At 40.6% G+C, this 16623-nt stretch overlaps 1 protein-coding gene across 3 annotated transcripts in view; it reads left to right on the top strand.

Annotated features, from left to right (window-relative positions):
* pcdh11 (protocadherin 11) overlaps nt 1–16623 on the top strand; it is a gene marked incomplete at both ends in the record, with an annotated part of 178593 nt that overhangs the window by 63318 nt on the left and 98652 nt on the right. For 2 of the 3 annotated variants that reach the window (XM_081383210.1, XM_081383212.1), the window contains one exon: nt 3816–3875. In XM_081383210.1, the coding sequence (XP_081239336.1) occupies nt 3816–3875 (60 nt within the window). The remainder of the gene's footprint in view (nt 1–3815; nt 3876–16623) is intronic. The other variant, XM_081383211.1, reaches the window with a different exon arrangement.

A 16623-nucleotide genomic window follows, 5' to 3' on the forward strand; every position in this document is an offset into this window, starting at 1 on the left:
AGCATCATTACTCCAGTCTTCAGTGTCACATGATCCTTCAGAAACCATTCTAATATGATGATTTGATGCACATGATTTTGTCTTTCTTCTTTTCTCAATGTTGAGTTGTGCTGCTCAATACTTTTTGGGAAATATGATACATTTTTGTCAGGATTCTTAGATGAATAGAACATCATCTATTTGAAATAGAAATATTGTTGTCACATAAATGTTACTGTCACTTTTGTCCTCGCTGAATAATAATAATAATACAAAAACAAATCTTATTGACCCCAAACTTTTGAAAGGTAGTGTATTATTTTCATTTGCTCATACAGCAAGGCAGATTAAGAGTTGAAATAACAATTATTCATTGTTAAAAAATGGATCTCTATAAATGGGACACACGTAGCACCCAGTTTGTAGAACGATCCACCTGCTGTGCTTATTGTCGTCACAGCATTCAGAGGACCTTGTTTTCCACACGCAGACTGATGCAGCTGTACTGCCAAACTCAGAATCAGTTCACCTGTGCCTCTAACTCATTACAAAGTTCTAATTGAGACTTCTTCCAGCTCTCAAGACCAGTCTAAAAGAAGGGGCTTCACACTGCTTAGCAAATGAGCACACCAGGAGCAGGAAGACTTGGTGTCTTGATGCACTTGTGGGAGGCTGTCGTTTCAAAGAGCACCCTTTTAAAGCGATGGCACATTGAACATCAGTCAGCCTCAACACTGCTGGCAAGGAGATTACGGCTCTTTGCAGCCTACCGCTTGCTCTCTTTCCCCCTCCACTAGCATTTGGAGAGGAAAACGTTCAGCAGAGTGAAGTGAAGAAACCACTTCCATGGCTTGTTTTGGGGAGGAACAGCAGAGAGGTTTAATATTAGCAATTTGGCTTCTCGATAAAAACTAATTTGTCTCTGTACTGTGAAGCAGAGATGTAACACGTAATGAGAAGAGATAATAAATTTGCCTTCAATCTGGCATTTTTCATCATGTTTATTTGACTGCACTTCACAACCTTGACAAAATCACATTTTGCTTTCACAAGTTTACTGGCGCCGCATGAATTATGGAGAGAGCTGTGAAGGAAGGAAGATACCAATAAAGATTTTTTTTTGTAAGAAAGCAACCATTTGAAAACCATTCCCTCCATCCGCACTTATTTTACAGAGTTATCCGCTCTTCACTCTCCAAAATAACAGCAGAGCCCTGACGCCATCAGCTTGTTCCAGTGCAGTTATGTTGCATTTGCATAGCCTAAGCTTTCAGTGCAACATATAATTTCGCCGCACATTACAGAAAGGCCATTCAGTCGAACACACTGGGTCAACTCTGCCTCATAATGGTGCCTGTGTACCTGCAAATGAATAAAGCCCCAGTGGCGTGTGTGTCTGTCGTCTATGTCAGATTTTAATGGGATCATATATTATTTAAACATGCAGGACAAGTTAATACACTCCACGTAGCATACCTGTCATATTAAATAATTAACCGTGGCTGAGCAAAACATTAAACAGGAAATAAAGCATTAATACCAATGCAGTTTTTCCAAAGAGATTCCTTTCTCTTCTCTTCAACATGTTTTCAATTCATAACTGTTGCCTTTATTTAAACAATACCAGGCCAACAAAATGTGTTGTTCTTGATTTCAGCACGACTGTGATTTGGCTGTCGGCACAAAGCCAGAGGGTAATTGATATCCAGTTCTACTGCATGGTTTGATATAGCTTTTTATACAAAAGTTCTGTTGAACGATACGCGACTTCCGTTTCAGACACAACTGACACGTTATTTATTATTTTTCTCAACCAATGAAAAAAAAGCCAAGGAATGCACAGAAAAACAGATTGGAACACATACGGCTCTAATCTGCATTTTACAATTACCATAATACAATGAGCAAGTCTGCCACAAAACAGATTCTCTGACTTTAAAAACGAATCTTGATGTTGGCCTTTTAACGGTTTGTATAACTCTGCTTGTCTGTGTTTGCACATTCCAAACTGTCAGTATGTGTCATATTGTCATACTGTCATTGAATCATTAATTCAACTGATTTGTTCAATCAAACAACTGTTGGTTTTTACGACTGAGTCATCAAATCCATTCTCTCAACCTATTCATTCAGCTACACTGATTCATTCTGGAATGAGTCATTGAATAATTCACTCAACTCGTTCGACTGTTATGATGGGGCTTGTTTAGGCGCTGGCTTAGGCTCCAGCGACAAGCAGTTTGGAAATGTATGGATCGATTTGTTTAAATGCACTGATTAATTCAGGAGAGAGTCATTGAATAATTCACCCGATTCAGTTCACTGATTAATTCAGGAACTATTAAACACCACTAATGTGTGTTGCTCAGAGATGTGCCGTTTCTGCTTTGTTGGTCTTGGAACTATTTGCTGGTGGAGCAAAGAAGTAACCGGCAATGTGTCTAAAGTTACTAAAGTCTAAAGTGTCTAAATGTGTTTTACTCAGTATTAACATATTGTTTACTTTATTTAGAGTAGAATGTTGTATAAAATATCACACTCACAATTTAGAATAGCACTGTTGTTCGTGTTTCATGTGCTGCAATTGAGTTCAAATTGTACTGTTCTTAACAGAACTTAATAGATGTTTTGACTGACCAAAGTAGAGCAGACACGGGTCAATGCGAGTGATGCTGACAGCGCCTCTCCTGAATAAACATGTTGTGTCCTCTGAGTTGCCCTTGCAACCAGGAGAATGTGTTCTTTATTAGTCCTCCCCTACTTGAGTTCCTGTGCCAGCTCTGTTCAGATTACAATATCATGTAGTTTAAAAGTAGCTCATTAAAGGAAAAACTGTCTCCAGGAGTGTATGAGCCAGGTTGAAGAGGAGAAGAATGATTCCTTAATTGGTCAATTGCGCAAAAAAAAAATGTAAAATTTTATAACCTATGTCTCTTTAGATTTTCATCTTTGCAAGAGTGGCACAAAACTCCTTTCTATTATTTCAGACGCCTAGGGCTGACCACGCAGTGTTTGTCTTTCACCCGGCAGTGTGTGTGCAGTGAGGTTACTATACAGCCGATGCTGACTTCTCTAAGTGCTGATGAAATATAGATGTTGAAGTCTGGACCGCTCAATGTTTCATCTCTCTTGGCGATACCATAAGGAAGCCATTAATAGTGTCAGAGAGCATTAGTTCTACAAAAAGAAGATAACAGGGTGTAAGAGAATGACTGGCAGCACCTGCTTGGAATCAACTAGGCATCCCTCAAGTATAAGGGAAAAAAAGTTTGTCCCCCGCTGTGCTGGCTCGACCGCTTCGTTTTCCTCATATGCATGCGAGGTCACTTGAAGATGGTCATTTCCCCCTACACTGCCTTTGTCAGTGTGCAGAGGCCCTGCATCATGCATAATCGCAAACAGCAGGACCATCTGTTGTTGCCTTGTTGACTTACCTACGTGCAACCTTTTTAGTGTTGGTTTTCATGTATCAGTCTGATGTAGCACCATATTTACAATATGCTAATTGGTTAACGAAATCCTGTTTGAGAACCTTTGCATATGTTATGAAGCCTGTGCTATGTGCTTGTGTTTTCGGTATTTGGAGCGCAGGGATAAGCATACATTGAGAAGTTTTGCTGTAGCCATTTGTTGGCTGTATATTCCACCAGCACAGATTGATGACCTTAACCTTTATTCACTCAATTGGCTTTTCCATTTCTTCAGAATAAGTGTACGTAATAGGTCACTTTGTTCTGCCTTATTACGAAACATGCAATTTATAGGAACTTTGCTTGAATGCAACAGTTTTATTCTTACTAAAACAACTAACACAGAGTGATTTGTTTCTCTTCTAGAACCAGAGCCAGACCCCAGATAAAACATTCTCTGTTGTCCCAGCCACGTGCCCTCACAAGGTAAGTCACTGTCTTGCTAATGGTTCTGTTTATTAGAGGCATTGTATTTTCACTATGTGATGAAGCTGTTGCAGCATGCTGCATCTCCATAAAGCACTGGTCCTCAACTGTTCGAATACACACACAGAAGGGAAAAACAATGTGGAAATGTGTCTTTTGTTTGACATCAAAGGCTGTGTTTTGTTGTCAATTTCAATTGAGCATTCTTCTAGCTCTAACAGTAGAGCATGTGCCAATGTCATTGGTTTAACTACTACTCTGTATAAATAAATTACAAATTGGTGATGATTTTATTTGGATATTTATTTAGAGATTTCCTTTAGAAATACAATTAACAGTGTCATTAAATTACCAGTGTATTGAAAGATTAACATTAACTAAGATGATGGCAAAGTAAATAAATATCCAATAATTATCCAATAACTATTGGATCTATCAAATATTCACTGACACAGATCCGATATGATATCAATGTATTGTGCGTCCCTAAAACATATTAAATTCAGATCCAGCAGATGTTGATGTTTTCAATGACAGTTTTCTTTACTTTTATGTGATTTTGCAACTGTGTTGGGTCCTCACTTGGTTTGTGTACTAAAGCAAAAACTGTTGAGAACAGTTGATATACATATACAATTTTAAGCCGGGACAGTTACCCGGAATGACATTTTAGGACTTTTGAGCTCAATAGTTCCTTAAAGATTAATTATTTATTATTTATAATAAATTCTCACATGAGTAATTAAAGAGGGGGAAGTTGAGTCACTTATGAAGTGCATTTAAAAATGTATACATTTTTAATATTATGAATATGCTTTGGACACCAGAATTGACACGCCACGTCATTGACCCATATACACTTTTTTTAATCTGGGAGATCATCTTTTTATTTATTTTGCTTGGATACGTTTGGACAACATTTCTTTTTCTCCACATCGCCATGTACCAGAGCAAGGAGGCATGACAGCAGATATTTCCTTTTTATTGTGTCTTATCTCATGTTGGAAACAAGGCCCTGAATTAAACCGTAATATTGCTACAAGATGTCGAATTATCTGTGATTTCATGCTTTTAGGTTCAGGATTTACCAAAACAGTGACAAGAATCAGTCGTATTCTTGGTGTAGAGGAACAAAAAGAAAGTATATTTTCCTGCTTGAAAGCTGGCTGCCTCTGCTTTTGAGCAGTTCTTTCACGCGTCCTATGTGAGAAACGCAATAATGTGTTATATTGCCAAACCTCGCACTATTGTCAGTCCACTAACCTCAAATGTGCCAAAGTGCTCATTTCCTCTTCTGGTTGACTTGGCAGGTCAAGAGGAAAGACCTCGCAAAAAAGTCAGTCAAAGGCAGACATAGGCACATCTGACAGCCTGTCAACAAGTGTTCCAATTCGACAACCCCTAATATACCAACTGCCATCAAAAGTGACTTGAAGCTGCAAGGGAAAGCTGCAAAATATTTATACAAATCTCCCCAGTGCTCATTGTGAGATGTATGAAAAGGCAATCAGCTTTGTCCTCAACCTCTCGGCACACAACAGGGCTCTTAATTGCTGACCCGTCCTTCACACGAGCCTGCGCGCTTCACCCCTGTCGAGATCACCTCTAATAACACGTTCTATACAGTGCTGATGCGCTCAAACTCACCTGCTCGACACCCAGGCTGCAGCGTTTTGTCCTTGAAATATGGAGAGCGTTGCAATTCCCATGTTGCTGTCAGCTCTCCTTGAAACAGCTGATCTGGATGGAGGTAATGAAGGGATGCCACCGATTTGTGATGCCGTTAACGTTTCCCCGCGACCAGCAGAACATAATCTCTGTCTCGTCGCTTCCCATTAGCGCCTGTGATCTGCACAAACCAATATGCAAAGAAAGCAATGGAGCAGTGGAGTAATTTGGCGTGTCACTCAGCTCCGAATGAAAGTATAATGGCTAAACGGTTAGATATGATTTCTATAATAGGAATGTCGTACTGTGTGGTGCTAAGACCATTCCTATTTTCTTTGCTAGTATTGTATGCATTCACAATGAAAGGGAGCTAATGAACAGGGAGCTTTTAAAAGCTCCGTGATTAAATGGAAAGGAGAGCGGAAGAGAAGGATGGCGGGAGAACGAGAGAGCGAAGCCGAGGGGGGTGGAGAGAACACTAAGTATACATAATTGCTGCTTGACACATTGGCCAAATTCTGCTGTGCCAGTATTGGAGTGAAGATGATTAACGGCTGTCCGTGTGGGTGGGCAACTTGGTCACCCAGGGCTTCTAGTTTCCATAGCAATTGTACTCCAAAGGCCATACATTACATTGTGAGAGTCCCTGAGGCCTGAGCATTGTTAAATTCCCCAATAATATCTTACATTATGCGTTTGTCCTCTCAGCAGTAATTCATTCCAGCCACTGCGATTCACAATAGGTCAGTAGTGAAAGTGGAGAGAGTCCCAATTTCAAACCTCATATCAGAACGTGAAGGAAGGCTCACCTCAACGCTTAACGTTGATGAAGTGGCCCCGGCTTGAGGAAAGTGATCATTTGTCTGACATTACAGCGGGCACGTCTGCTCTGACGATTCAATGGACAACCAGGCTGATATTCTGCAGGTATTTAAACACCATTCATCAAAGCTTTGATTTAACCCTAGCAGGCGTTGCAGAGCCTCCCCGTTGAGCCGCCAAAGCAGATGGCAGATGGAGTTCAGAATTTGACCCTTCCTTCCCTGTGCGTAATGCATGCAGAACCCTGGCACGAGCTGCCTGATCTGGGCATGGTGCGACCAATGTACCCCTGCATGCAAACACAGACACATATTCCATCTGCGGGAGGGAGGGGTGTTGTTGCTCTCTCCCTGTCAACGCTCTGAAACTGGACCTTGTGACCGCACACTCCTCCACATCCTACTCAAAATGGTGTTTTGAACTTGGGGAAACCGGTGGTGAATAAGCACATCTTAAAAATGATTCATTCCAGATAATAAATGGAAATCCCTCCAGCCATGCAACAACAGGCTAGTCATGCAGCAATTAAGCTTCGTAGCATGCAAAACTCAAGGCAGTGTGCTCTGCATTCATACGCTATTCAGGAGGGAGTAGGCGTGATGCTGGAAGACAAGCAGCAAAATGCCCGAACCCATACCGCCGTCTCAGTGTGGTGCCTGAGGATGCTTTGGCATACATCTTCAGACAAACATGTAGTAGAGCTGGAAAAACTCACAATCGGAAAGGTCAGTTGTGACCTCTGGGTGCAGGGCTATGCTGAGCCTGTCACTAGCAAGCACAGCATGTTCATGTCAAAAAGAAAAAAAGGTACACCGGCCGCCTAACTCTCTGAGTCTGCCATGCAGCAGGTTGAGTGTGCATGCATGTGTTCTAAGGATATTTATAGCCGTTTTGATTCATCAGTAGGGTTGGGAAACGAAAACAGGTTCTTATTCTAATTTTTTTTCACCAGTTTATAAAATACCTAGACAAAATGACGTTTGAATCTGTTTACAGTTTTCACATATTCTTTTATTTAGATTTTTTGTTTTGTCAGAAGTATTTTATGAAATAAATGAAGTGCACTAGCCTAAAAAACTTTGGGGTCCGGAAGATATATATATATATTTTTTTTTTAAAGAAATGTATACTTTTATTGAGTATACACTTAAAAAAACATTTGTAGTGTTACAAAATATATATATATATATATATATATATATATATATATATATATATATATATATATATATATATATATATATATATATTTACAGGGTTGAATGACAGTTATGAATAACATAACTGGTGCGCATGCATGGTAAAAAATAAATGATGCACAGCAGAAAGCGTGGAGGGACATTGAGTACCAACATTTTTGGGGACAGGGACACGTTTACTTACTGGTTTAGTATTTTTTTTCTCTGGTAAGATAGCAATCATGATGATAAGTGTCTTCATTAATTATTAGGGGTGCAACGGATCGCAGTTGATCCGTGATCTGTACGGACCAGGCCCCACGGTTCGGCACCGGAACGTATGTGATTTGCGGATTAACTGCTAAATTCAACCATCCTAGAATGAAAGTTTATCATTTGGATGTGTTTTGTCTTGCCAATTTACACATTCAAATGATTTTAAATGTGGAAGAAGAGGTGAAAATCTGGACTCGCGAGAGAGTTTTACTTTCGCGTTTACTTGTGCTTGAACAGACACATACACATAAAATGATATCAAAATACCCGTCTTGGCAAGTATTCTCTTGGTTATATAAAAAGTGTAGCCTGACTACGTCAGACTTCGTACTTCCGCTCAATTTCAGTTCGCGTCTGTACTCAGACTGAGATAGTGACTGTTTTCCCCGTTTTCCTCCGGCCTCAAAACAGCCGGCCAATCAACGAACAGAGGGCGGGCTGAAAGCCGTGACGTAGACGCTGACTGTACCGTGGATGCGTAGATTTACTTCACATAATCTGCAAAAGTCGTTCACAGCCATGTTCACTCCGGTATTTCACTCGATGGTTTTGTTTTCGCATCATACATGTGTTTACAGTGGATGTTAGATGCAGCTGAGCATGTGCATAACACACGCCATAACCAAACGTTATGTGATTGGCTTACGGGTAACCAATGATTTTAAACTTCAGACAAGCCCCCCAGCACCAAATCAGCATATTACAGTATTGTTTTACTGTATTTCTGCTGAATTAAATGCAGCCTTGGTGAGCATAAGATAGTTCTTTGTAAAAACATATAAACAGTAAACAGAAGTGTTTGTTGTTGCCACATTTTATGTGAACACACCTTTTTCTATAATTGTTTTGAATCATATTGTTTTATTGAAATTACCTTATCAATTTGTCAATTGAATTGTTTGCGGTCCCCCATTCAGTTTATTTCGGCCATGCTCTTGTCTGTAATTACAGAAGCAGTGTTAATGTGGTGTCTCTTTAATTGGCAGACATGTTGGTTTTTTACAGCCGTATTAAAGCGGGGTCTGCGCACAGGGTACCGCGTTTATAGACTTGCGCCTCACAAGGTCCTCTGGCTGTGGTTGACCCCACTAATGAAGAGATGAAAGAAATCCTAACCTCTGGAATTACAGCTGTAAACCCACTCGGATTAGATGATTTATGGCGTTAGAACAAGATTAATTTGTCTCATTTTTCATACACATTTCAATATTAATCAGTCATACTTAAAATAAGACAGGAACTAATTTTTCCCCCCCTTGTCACCACAAAGTGCTTGCCTTTTTATAAAACTATGGCACGTTTCCTGCTCTTTCAGTTAAACCAATCAGGGATTTCGCCACATGCTGTCTAATCAATTAAGTCAAATGTGTGCACAGCCCTTTGATATAGAATCATTTGTCAAATCAGTGCAGGTGTCAGAGTGCAGTTACCCAGGAGTCCGTGGCGCTTGACTCCCGTCCACCTGGAAATCTGCTCAGCGTTTGGATTCAGGCATTCCTGGTGTCCTCCATCCTGTTAATGGGGTGTCACTGTGCGCGCTGGATTTAGTTCAGCTAGGGTCCAAAGGCTTTTTCCATGCATTAGCCTCTTGACTACATAGCTTAACCTCTTAATTTTTTGAAAGCTCTGCCTAGAGAAAGCTCGATATTATATAACAGAATGGCAGCCATTAGGATTCAAATGATTTGCTTTTTGCTGTTGCTTGGTTATTGCATTTAACGTTACACGATACAACAACCACATTCAGCGTGACATAGAAGCATCAAGCATAATCTGGTTTTCTGCCATTATTGTGTAATTTGTGATAGGAAGTGAAAGAATCCAGAGTTCTTCAGGTATAGGTAATCTGCTGATCGTGCTGTATGGAGAGGCAGCTTGGCACTGAGGGGTCATTTAGTTCATATATTGCGCTTTTTAATAATTCTCTCATGTTTCTTGGTTCTTATGGCTCTCAGAGGACCTCCTGGAGAAAACTTCACCTAATTTCCTTCTGTAGAAGGCAAGATGCAAAGGATTCTTATTTTTGTGAGATGGATTTACTGGAAGCATTCGAATAGAAATGTTTTGTTTAATTATAACATTTATTAATATTTATGATTTTGCAGTTGCACTGTTCAAATCAGTCTCTATCCACACAGGGGTGTTGAGTAATTATTTTATACTGAAAATATTTTGGGAAATTATATTTCAATTGAAGTATTTTTAACTGTGTGCTTTTACTCAATTAATCCATTTTCTTCAAATCTACTAAATTTCAATTTTTTTTTTTTTTTTTTTTTATATTATAAGAATGTTAATATGTCCATATATTCCAGTCTGATCTCCTTAGTATTCATGAGAGTATGTGTGTATTGTTTACACATTTTTGTACGCTTGGATAAATGCTGTCTGAAACATACGTAGTCAAATTGGCAACAGCTAACATTGCACAGATTTAGAAGTGTAAACATATTATAAATACTTTGTATGTATATTTTGTGTATTTTGATACTAAAACCATTTGTGTAGTTTAATTTTTCTGTGATATACTTTACATATTTTAGAGCTCCTAACCTTACCTTTACCTTAAAGCTGCCAATTTATTCAACAATAAATAAGATAAATGTACATTGACAATAATTTATTATATTATATAATTTGTATAATTGTATAGATATTTCTATGATATTTTATAAGTGATCAAACCACATTTTACATGGATACATATTACTAATGAGATTATAGATTGTCTCTCACTTTAATCCTTTGTGTTGTGTTTGGGTCATTTTGACCCGGAGAGGATTTTCTTTTTCCCCTTAAATGTTATCACATTGGACTAAAGCTTGCTGACTTTCTCACACAGGGTATAACTGCTTCCCAAAATGTTTGTACTTTGTAAGGCTTTTTTCTACACCTTGTTAAACTATTTTTTGTAGGCCGGTAATTTATTTCAGAACAAACTTCCTGGCTAATCATTAAAGTACACTAGTGAGATAAACAGTGCAATTGTTTTCCATATTTTGTGGAATCAATGAGGCCTACGATCAATCAGTTCCAAAAAGTAATACAAAACCTGTCCTAATTTAAAGAAAACAAGTTGAAAAAAAAAAGATTGTTAAAAAAAGGGAACATCAAAGGTGTTACTGGGTTTTCAACACAGTGTAAGGACAAACTTTAAAATAGCAAATAAAATGTATTTCAATTTAAAATATAAAGTGCAGCCTTTTTACGCAACTGTGTTTGACACTTTTGAATTCATTTTCGATGCAGTACAGTAGCTCAATTTCTCAGTACTGTTAACACCACTGCTTATCCACCTCATTATGAATCCGTGTTGTAATGTAAGTTGAGATTAGTGTGAGTCGTCTACTTTTTGTACTCTTTAAAGCGCTTTTGATGTAACACTCTTAATGTACCTCCATAGGAACCACTATAAATGAGCAGCCACAAACAAGGTCTAGTTAAATTAAAAAGGTGCATAGTATGAGCATACTGAGCCAAATCAAAACGCAATTGAAGCGTAGGACATCAAGATAATGCTAGAGCGGTTTCAGTCCCACGATTCTTATCTGATCTTCCATACTGATCAAAGCCATTCAACTCAAGTGCTAAATATTTCAGTATGAATGAAAAACAGTGCGTGGCGACGACCACATGACCCGTTTCTGGGCTCTAAAATGGCTTTTTCCTCTATTTTATCTGCGAATAAGAGGTCTTCAGACAATGTTATCGCACTCCTGCTGCCAAGTGTCATGCAATTAATCAATCATTTGGATCCCTGATTTGTGCGACTCCATGTTTCATTTTGCCCTGTTTTGACAAGGAAGCCAATTCTCATGTTCAGGAATAAAAAAAAGCCATCTGGAGCCTTTATTGCACATGCTTTCCCCACATTTATGGTTATAAGGTATTCCCTATTGATACTTTGCACGTGACGTCACAAGTACTGGCTGGCGGGCAAGAACGTCGTTCTCCAGCAACGAAACCCAGTAAACTAATCAAGGGTCGCCAGTTTTGCTATACATAAGTTGATGTTTTGAGGTGTAAGCGACATGCCAGATAGTTGTTGTGCAATTGGATGCACTAACCGCATTTGAGATAAACCTTCACAGTATACACACGTCTGTGCATATTGCCATCAAAGGTAATTTCAACATTTGTTTGAATACTATGGGCCCTATTTTAACGATCTGAAACGCAAGTGTCAAAGCGCAAAGCGCAAGTAACTTTGTGGGCGGGTCTTGGCGCTGTTGCTATTTTCCCAGCGGGATAAATTACACTTGCGCCAGGCGCAAATCTAAAAAGGGTTGGTCTGAAGTAGCTTCATTACTCATAGGTGTGGTTTGGGCGTAACGTGAAATAAACCAATCAAAGCGTCATCTCACATTCCCTTTAAGAGCAGGTGCGCAAGTTTCATGACGGATTGCTATTATTATGGCGGATTTACCAGGCGCACGCCTGGAGCGGTTCACAGCCGAGGACACTGATGTTCTTGTAAGAGCAGTGAAAGACAGAGAAGTTATGTTGTATGGGGATGGGAGAAACCCACCCAAATCAGTGTCGGTTAAACAGGCGTGGGAGGAAATAGCCACAATTGTTTCATCAGCTGGCATCCCCAGGACGTCGCACCAGTGCCGCAAGCGCTACAATGACATCAGAAGACGGGGGAAATCCAAGCTTGCCAGCATCAATCGGGCACGCCGTGTAACGGGAGGTGGATCTGCCTCTACTCAGGACCTGACGCCAGCAGAGGACATCGCTGCGTCCACCCTCACCGCTGAAAGCGTTGAAGGATTTGGGGGCTTTGAAATCGGCACCCAACCAGAAACGCAAGCAGTCCAACCCCAAGGTACACAAGTTCACATACATTAAGGTTTCTTATGAAAATATTTTATTCGTTATTTACATGAAAAAAAAAATGTAATGCAGCCACACAATAAATAAAAACAATGTAACAGCTTCGCAGGAAGACCCTGGCCTCGTGAGCCGTGCGCACGGGCCATCTGAGGAGGGAACAGCGCAACCATCAAGGTCCAGACCCACTACACGCCGTGGCAGCATCGCTAGACCGGAGGACCACCCATTCCTGCAGCTCCAACAAACCGGATTTGAAATGCTGGAGCGGGAGCTGTCTGGGATGCGGCAAAGTTTGAATGATCATCTTGACCGGATGGCGATGTTACTGCGGCCTCTCGGGTGCATCTCCTCAAGCCTGGAGAGGATTGCTGCAGCCATGGAGCGTGGCCCTTCAAGCGCACCACCACCTCCGGTTGTGCCTCTTCCTCCTCCTGTTGTGCCTCTTCCTCCTTCCCCCACTCCATCTCCGTCCACTCGTTCCACCAGGTGCACATCGCGCAATGCCATTCCCGGACCCTCAGGTGTCCAATCCCGCCGTGGCGCGCGTCGCAAAACTACCAGAGGAGGGAAAAATAAATAAAGTTTTTCTGTTTAAATATTTTTAACCTCATTTTCCTTTTTTTTTATCAATTACTGTTTGCTATTGATTTTTCTTTTTGACAAAATATAAAGAAATGTCACGAATAAATACTTTTGAATGTTTTGGACTCGTTCTCTCTGAATCACGAGTATGGTTATATTGTTGCAATCTAGTATAACATAGACCGAGATAACTTTGCTTACCTCACTATAGACGATGCAGCAGCTCTTCTGCCAAATAAGCTCTCCTCTCCCGTGCTGCTGCTGGGGCATTTGGGTTAAGTGGCATCGGCACATGCAGTTCAACATCACGTCTCCTTAAGTCCTCTAATATTTCCTCATCTATGTCAACAACACAACCTTGATTTATGGAAATGTTGTGTAAAACACAACACGCCACAAAGAATGCTGCGACTTTTTGAGGACTGTACTGTAAAGTGCCACCTGATCTATCCAAACACCTGAAGCGCATTTTCAGCATGCCGAACGTTCGTTCAATTACACAGCGTGTTTGTGTGTGTTTTCGATTAAAGTGCATTTCACTCATTGTTGCTGGCATCAAAAATGGTGTCATCAGCCATGTCTTTAACGGATACCCGTTGTCCCCTAACAGCCACCCATCCAACGGGGGATTCCCCTCGAAGATGGCAGGAATGGCAGAGTTTGCCAGTATGAATGAGTCGTGGCTCGAGCCAGGATAATTCGCAAAGACATGGGTGATTTTACTATAAGCATCGCAAATGACTTGTACGTTGATTGAATAGGTTCCCTTGCGGTTGATGTATACAAGTGCGTTTTCTGATGGGGCACGTAGCTGCACATGGGTGCAGTCTATAACACCAAGGACACCAGGGAACCCATACTTCGCACAAAATGCCTGCTTTGCTCTTTCCTGGCTGTCAGGTGTGACGGGGAATTTGATGTATTCCCCAGCATGTCGGACTAGACCTGATGTAACTGCATGTATAGCCGAACTTATGGCAGATTGTGAAATGCCTCCAATGGAGCTAAGGGGGTGCTGGAACGACCCAGATGCATAGAAATACAATGCCGCTGTAACCTTTACTGCAACGGGGAAGGCATAGGGACAGGGTGCATCAGTCCCCAGCTCATCTGCCAGGAGATGGCAGATGTCTGTCACAGCCTGGCGGGTCAGACGTAGCTTACGTACGCATTCCTCCTCACTGAGGGAGAGATAAGTCTGTCTGGGCCGGTATACCCTCTCCCTCCGGCGTCTAATTCTTTGTCCCAAGACATACTCCATCTCACTGTGCAAAAGAAAAAAATATGAGCAAGCTCAACTTAACTGGTAAGTTGAAGACTAAGGTTTTTAATGTAGGCTACTTACATTATGGTAAAGGTGATTTCACAGTCTTCCGATTTTTTTTTCCTGGTTCTTGACGGACAAACCAATTTGTCAGATGTCCTTATATACATATATGTCTTGCCACTATTGGGCAAACAGGTCTGATCCTTAATTACTACAATTAGCCTGAAAAATGTGTAAGCTACATTTATGCCTATTTTTTCACATCTTCGTGCACACCACAATGATTTCCGTCATCTCATGTGTTAATATTTTTTATTGTAACAATTTATGATGTGCAAAAATAACTGTTGCATCTGTGTAGATTACATAAGCAAAGTATATGCGCGTTGTGCACGCTATACATTATGGTCAAGCATGCGCCCTTAAAATAGCATAATGAACAACGCGCAACGCGCCACTGACTTTAGACTAGGTTTTTTCTGGTCAGTGGCGCAATTGTTTTATGGAACAGGAAAATAGCATGAGGGAACGTTTGCGCCAGAACACGCCTCCTCTTTGCGCTGAACCGCCCCGGGGAGCGCAAGTGTATTTCTTAGTTAACCGACGCGCGTCTGAGGAGGGAAAAGTCCGCTTTGCGCGGGTGCAAAATAGGAATGATACATGCGTCGCTGTACAAAGTCAATTGCGCTGGGTGCAAGATAGGGCCCAATGGGTGTATGATCATGTAATTAATCGTGTCTTTAAGTTACTGTAGTTTTGTCATTCAACACCACCAGTATTCACCAGCTTGTTCGGCGAGTCAGCTGTTTGTGTTATGAGTCTAAGCTAGGCTAACTGTACGTTCACACCGCCGCCAGCGAGAGCGGCAAAATTCATTGAAAATGAATGATTTCCAGGCACTTTGACGCTCTCGCCGGTGGCGGTGTGAACGCACAGTAACAGCTGTCGTCTTTTGCTAACAACAACAGAAGTGTGTGATAGGTTGTTTTGAGGTTTGCGATATCTATGATTTTCAATGAGAACCAGAGATGACCCAACAGTAGAGCTAGATATTTACGGAGGAATTATTACTGCTCGATTATCTTAAAAAAACGTGTCTGCTTTACATAATTTAGCTACCTCGGAGTTAATCCTAGTCCATAGTTATGCAGCTAGCTCGCTAACAGACTTGATATCTACTAGAAAGACAGGACTCAACGTTGAAAATACCCGTTTGTTGCCCGCCAGGTCTCCGTGGTAGTCACGTGACTGCAAAGTATCAATAACGCGGTATAATGATCCACCCATGGAAGGTAGTCATTTTCCTGATGTAGGGTGAGATGCTAATGAGCTTGTGTCACAGGCACTAGGAGTGGTGCTGTATCTTTACAGTGGGTGGCTAAGCGCAGGGAGCATGGAAGAATCTCCCATAAGCTTAAAAGCAAATTAATGCCTCTCACCTTCACGCAACCTTTCCCTCCCTCTCCTCTTCATGCTATTATTCATAGGACTCTCACTGTCAAGTTTAGCAATAATTTGTATACTATTCTTAAATACGTTTCCAGCCACATTCCAAGAGACGCAGAGGGGAATAGACAAGGGAATATTTAAAGTTTTTTTTTTTGTTTTTTTTTGCCTAATGATGAGTGAGTTTGGTTCAAAAACAAGAATTTATTGTTTTTTGAGACCCTCTGTCTGGTCAACAGATGGGAATCTTTGTTCGGGACGGGCTGGAGGGAATTGTGATGGTATGATAATCATTAAACGGATGTAAGTACTCTGTGAAAAAAAAAAAAAAAAAAACTGTGGTAGCAATGCACTAACTGGAATTTTAAATTTGTTCCAAATATTGTATATTCTGGGAATGAAAATTAAGACTTGAAAATGAATAGTAAAACAACACAATTACCAGATGACCTCATTATAGACGAAGCTCCTCCAATCCAGAGTCGCTGTTGCATTGATATCTGATTGTTAGCATCTCCCAAACAGCAGAGAGCTTTGATAATAAGATACTTGTAGACTGTTCTCTAAAGGTCCATGTGGTGATGTAGTTTACAGGTCTTGAAACAGTCGGCTTGACACTCAATATAAACAAGCTCTGGAAGATTTCAGACTGAATCAAGCTCTGAAGATTTCT

This window comes from Scardinius erythrophthalmus (assembly GCF_964197995.2).
Source record: "Scardinius erythrophthalmus genome assembly, chromosome: 13".
NCBI classification, from domain to species: domain Eukaryota; kingdom Metazoa; phylum Chordata; class Actinopteri; order Cypriniformes; family Leuciscidae; genus Scardinius; species Scardinius erythrophthalmus.